This window comes from Carassius gibelio, chromosome A4 (genome assembly GCF_023724105.1).
Source record: "Carassius gibelio isolate Cgi1373 ecotype wild population from Czech Republic chromosome A4, carGib1.2-hapl.c, whole genome shotgun sequence".
NCBI classification, from domain to species: Eukaryota; Metazoa; Chordata; class Actinopteri; order Cypriniformes; family Cyprinidae; genus Carassius; species Carassius gibelio.
The window spans coordinates 34422250-34428249 of NC_068374.1; the positions used below are offsets into that span (position 1 = coordinate 34422250).

Below are 6000 nucleotides of genomic sequence, written 5' to 3' on the forward strand. Positions count from 1 at the left end.
GAAGGATAAATGGATTTGCAGCTCTAAAAATCGCTTGCAGTAGCTCTGCTACTAAATTTATTTCAAAATTGCAATCCATATACAACTATGATCAGCTGATCCTTCATCTTGGCTGAGCTCTCAACGTTGTTACGGGAAAGGATGAAGCTGATTGGTTGGTTCTTGTCACATGACCCGCGGTGCGCTTGCGGCATTCTGAAAAGTTGAGATGTTTTTGCATTTTGCTGTATCTAAAACGTATCGAACCGAACCGAACCGAACCGTGACATCAGTGTATCGTATCGAACCGAACCGTGAATTTTGTGAACCGTTACACCCCTAATATATATTTATATATATATACAGCATTATGTTGACTCCATAACATGTCGTGTTTAAAAACATGTACTCAGATTACATAAACGGATGCCAGAGAACACTTTGTCTTAATACATGTTTCACCATTAAGTAAAGGTTTTTATTTTTTGACATTTTATTTGTTCCAGTCCAGAGAAGGACCTGAAGGACTCTCTTCAGCCATACGAAGCAGCTTACCTGTCCAAGTCTCTGTCCCGCCTCTTCGACCCCATCAATCTTGTGTTCCCTCAAGGGGGCCGAAACCCACCCTCCAATGATGAACTCGACAGCATCATAAAAACAATAGCCAGGTACACCTCCAATATGCATAATATATCATAACTCTGTCCCATCATCATTTCCCTACTGTGCCACTATGCTGTCTTCTCCTAAGTATATATGGCTTTCTTCTTATTATATTAAAAATTGTCTTTGATCTTTCAAGCTGTATTGTTGCAGTCAGCAGGTGTTGCATTGCTTCAGTCCAAAAGAAGTGAAATAAAAAGCACCCTTCAATTAAAAGAAAAGTGTTTTTATTTTTTTTACTTTTTATTTAATACACTTTTTATTTAACGTATTTTGGACTGACGCAATGCAACACCTGCTACGATAGAGCTTGAAAGATCAAAGACTAATTTTAATACAATAAAGAAGAAATCATATACACCTAGAATGCCTTGGGGGTGAGTTAAACAAAGCGTAATTTTCATTTTTGGGTGAACTAAACCTTTAAGGAAGCATTGCATGTGTCCTTCATGAAGAAGGCAATCCCATAATGCAATGCAGACATTACAAGTCAAGAGAAATGTCATATAATAAATAGTTACAATTGATTAAAATGCCAAATAATGGACTGGAAAAAATTATAGTGATTAGTGTAAAAATAAGCAGACTGCTGACTGTTTTCACTGACTGTAATTTGTTAACAGTTGCTCCTTTATGTTGTTTTTGCACGTTAGTGAGCTGAATGTTGCATCAGTGGATTCCGGCCTGACGATCGCAGTAACCAAGAACGCCGCCAAGACTGTGCAGCTTTTCTGCGTCAAGTCAGAGCAGTTGGTAAGACGCACACAGAGATAATGAGCTGAGCGGGAGGCTGTCTGTTCTCATGCCCCTAAACCCGGCCGGGGAGGTGACACACACACACGGTCGACAACTGAGCTCATTAAGAGAGCCAATGTAGGGAGGCGCTCATCTCAACAAGACGGCAGGGTGGATCCCAACCTCCCTCGTTAGAGGTGCTTGTTGATTTGGTCCATGAAAAGAAGCCACACAAATCAGGCAAAGGTGGGACTGAGAATCCAATGCTTTAAAAAATAAACACCAGTAGTTGGAGAACAAATCGGTTTGCAACACAATATTCATGCTATTGGTTTACTAAATGCACTTCTCTGCTTAGGAAGGAGTGGAATTATTTTAAGGTCTCTATCAAGTAATCCAGTTTTTCTGTCCTTTTTCCAGTTATCATTAACCCCTCAGAAATTCAAGTCTGACTCTACATTATTTCTCTCTGAACATTATAGAGGTTCGGTGTTTCAAACACTGATTCGTGTTATCCATCTGGTTTTATTTTCCCTCTTAGCGGTTTAAATCGACTCACCGCTGTAGCGAGATGACCAAACTTGTTCATGTAGGTCTGTCTCCATTCAGTGTGAGCTGGAGGTGTGATTGATGCTGCCTGGCCAGGGAGGGTGTGATTGGATTAGTCTGGTGTCTGTCCTCCAATCACTGGCCCACTGACTTGATCTGTCTTATGTCAGCAAGCAGATGAATAACGAGGGTTTGGTTCTGCTCTTTCCTGCATTACAGATGTGTGCGATGAGCTGTCTGAACCCTATGCACTCAATTAAAGGTCAGTTCAGGGCCAAACTTTAACCTGTCCTTGGACTGGAAGTGATATCATAGTAGTATATTGCATTAATCTTTCAAGCAGTCGGAAATACTGTATGTCCTCACAATAAAGGGAACGAGAAGTTCTCCCTGTCAAAACACAGATGGTTTCTTTTTGATTAAACCCAGCTTAACACAGACAGCAAACAGACTGTTATAAATGAAGACAAAGTGAAGGACTGTATCTCTATTGACCTCTCATATCCTTCCTGCTGTGATTAATGGACTGGGACTTAAACTGATCCTTAGATTTACATGGAGTGCACTTGCAGGGAGATGGATTTCTGAAACAGTGACAGCAATTTGATATCTGACTCCACTGATTGTCCAGGTAACCAAAACTACGAAGATCCAAAAAGTTCATAAAGACATCATAAAAGAAATCTAGATGAAAAGAGTGGTTTAACCCTTGTGTGTTGTTCAAATTCACTTGCCTTTAGTTATGTTCAGGATGAAAACATCCACTCAGTTAAACTGCTGTAAAAATGTATCGGATAAATATTTTTTTCTATTAATCAACCTCAGCCCAGATATAAAAAAAAGAAAAAAACTCTTTAATTACCAAGTTCGTAAATGATGTCACTGATTTGAGAGTGGAAAGCAAATAAAATAACTTATTTTCAATATAAAAGTAATTGTGACTAGATTTTTTTTACCTTTTATCACAGTCGTGGGTATGTCTAATATTAGTAACAACGTTGGCTTTGATGCATTGTTCGGTTTTGTGCAGCATTAGATTTTAATTTTTTCTCCCTCATTTATTGTTGATGGCTGTTTTTGCCCCATTGACTGCCATTATAACAACATTTTTTGATTGCAAAGCAATGACACCATATAATAATGCATTCTTGATGGTTGGTGGTTTTCCCTTTTGGGAGGAGGTAAAATTTGTCATTTTTACGGTTGATCACTTGGTGGGACCATTAACCCTTTAGACAGGCCTGTGCAAACAAAACAACAAAAAAAAGCTTTTTTTTTTTTTTTTAAACATTTGTTATCAGGACTGAGGTTGATAAAAGGTAGATTTATTCAAAAAATATTTATCTGATACATTTTTACAGCAGTTTAATTTAGTGGATGTTGTCATCCATGAACATAACGAAAGAGTAGTGAATTTGCCCAGAGTGTATTGTTGAGTTTTTGTAAAATTTCTAAGCATTTTCCCAAAAATATGTGTCAAAATAAGATTTATCACCAAAAATCATTCCATTTGCTGAAACGCAGAGAAAGTTGAGGCCAAAATAAGACTCAACTTAACCCCCTAGTGGACGAAAATATCCCCAACAACGCATAAGGGTTAATACAAATCTTGTCATTTATGCCTTGAAGATTAACCACTTATGGATTTAGAACAACATAAGGGTAAGAAAATAATTATTTGTGAGTGATTTATCCCTTTAAACTAAAGTTCTAATAACTAATGGACATTCTCCCTAATGGATTTTTTTAGAATTTTTTTCTCCCCAAAAATAGGTCAGTGTTTGAGTTTTAAAGTAGCTTCCTGTAATCTGGTTTAGCTGCAGGGGGAATATTTGACAACGGTGCACTTCCATGAGGATTAGAGAGGTATAAGAATGTTTTCGGTCTTCAGGTTTACCGCAGACCTCGGCTCACACAGCAGTAAATCTCAGAAAGGTTTATTATCGTATTGGTTTGCAGATATACACCGGAGGCTATGCTTTATTTAACATCAGGTGTGATGGAGAAACCCACTTCAGTTGTTCACTAGTGTTGCCGCACCTCACTCGGCATCTCCACACTGCCACGGGAAACGTTAATTTACCGTTTCCTTGCCATTTTTATACTGTGCCATGATACCCCTGCTGCCACTATCCTATGTTTCCTCGCAGGCGATGTGTGATTTCTTTTTTTTTCTCCCCAGTTTCCACCTTTGATGAGAGGTGTGATGTCTTGGAGGTTGTGCTGCGTTTGCACGAGTTGGGTTTCGAGTTGTTTTGTCTGTAGCGGCTGTTTGTTTTTGTCAGGAGGCAGCAGTGCGGCACGAATGCGTGTTTGAGTGCTGTGGTCCGCTCGTGACTGAGACAACCTTTGGCTTGTTAGTTCCTGTGGTGTGGCAAATCCTTCTTCTTTTCCGTCTCCCTGTTGCTCGCCCTCCATGTTTGATGCATGCTGACCGCTGAGCAAAGCGCTTCTGACCTCAGACAAACACCGGGGCATCTGGGGAAATTAGTGGGAGCCTGCGCTCGCCTCACTTTTGATGTTGGCTCCTTGATTATTTACTCAAGTTGTGATGCTTAATATTGTTTAATCGTTTTTTTCTTCCTCCTTTCTCTCAGCTGTGCACACAAGGGGACGCCAGTCAGGTGATCGGACCCCTGACGGAGGGTCAGAGGCGAAATATTGCCGTGGTGAACTCTCTTTTCCGCCTGCAGCAATCTGTGGCTAAAGTAAGTACGCCAGCTCTCATTCGAGACACTGTAAGTTACTATATTTCACTCCACAGTGCAGGATTCTGTCATTTATTCCCCCTTGTGTAATTCCAAGCCCATATAACTCACTTTCTTCCAAGAAACATTAGTGTGTGTCATTTTTTTTTAGTAGAAGTAGAGTGGTGATATTTCACAAGTGGCTTTTTTAGCACCAGCTGATGTAGTTCCCGAGCTGACCCATTAAAAAAAAACATGCCAGCAGCTGCCAAAGCTTGTTCCTTGATTAATAAGGTAATAAAAAGAGATTTCCCCATGATTAAATATTTAAACTGGAGGTGATCAAAGTTTCACTGATGAAAAGTACAGGTACTTGTTTCAGTAAGATTTCAGTAATTATTTTGGGCTTGCACTTTGAGTTCAGACAGGAATTACTGTTCAGGGGCTCTAAACGTTGAATGATTGCTGACTTTGTGCTGTTTTCAGGTTATATCTGGACTGGGTACCTTCCCTCCTGCAGCAGAGCAATCGATCACAGCATCTTTAGAGGTATATAACACAAAACATTCACTGCAAAGATCATACGAGGGACATGTGTATTTAATATAGCTTCTTGACTGAAATAACAATATGCATTCTGCTAGAAACATCACGACTGGTCACTGGCGATGCATGTTAATTACAGTGTAAAAGAGACTTAATTGCATCACATTTATCACATTAGTGATATTTCATCCTTCTTTTGGTTTGAATATCAGCTGACAGCAGGTAAAGTCCTCTATTCACACCATCAGTTCATAGTGTTTTTTCAGCAACAAGTTCCCTGCACTATTAATGCAGATAGCGTTGCATGATCCACCATCGAGCTGGGATAGATAGATTAACAGTTGAGCACACAGGACAATGAACAACGGCTCAGAATATGGAAAGAGATGCTGCATCCATCCCCAAACACACACACAGAGTCTGGAGGTGGATTTGGAAAGTAATTGGGTAAACATTGAGCCGCTCTGAATTCAGTGCTTTCTCTCTCCCCTGAGGTAAATTGGCTATCAGATGAGTAAACTGCTCATTCTCTTCCCCTTCGTCTCTTTTAACAAAAGCTGCCAGCTGTACGGATCCGCACACACGCTTTAACCCATGATCTTTAAGTCTAAACAACAGTCCAAGGTGAAAACACATTACCACATTTTACCTCCCGCTGTCCTCAGAGCTCTCCTCCCGTGCAGGCCATGTGATCGCGATATCCCTGTCCCAAATGGCTCACATGATTGTGGCCTTCATTAGCACACATGACTCATTAAGTCCATGAAAGCATAGTTATTTTACAGTTCAGAAAAGCGCCACCTATGCCCTCTTTTGGAAGTGTGTTACCTGTCAAAGTCTT

At 40.1% G+C, this 6000-nt stretch overlaps 1 protein-coding gene across 1 annotated transcript in view; it reads left to right on the forward strand.

Annotated features, from left to right (window-relative positions):
- Positions 1-6000, forward strand: part of cog5 (component of oligomeric golgi complex 5) — a 60697-nt gene that overhangs the window by 47031 nt on the left and 7666 nt on the right. Inside the window, exons 13-16 of the mRNA XM_052584018.1 lie at positions 486-647; positions 1296-1395; positions 4524-4634; positions 5100-5162. Coding sequence (XP_052439978.1) covers positions 486-647; positions 1296-1395; positions 4524-4634; positions 5100-5162 — 436 coding nt within the window. The remainder of the gene's footprint in view (positions 1-485; positions 648-1295; positions 1396-4523; positions 4635-5099; positions 5163-6000) is intronic.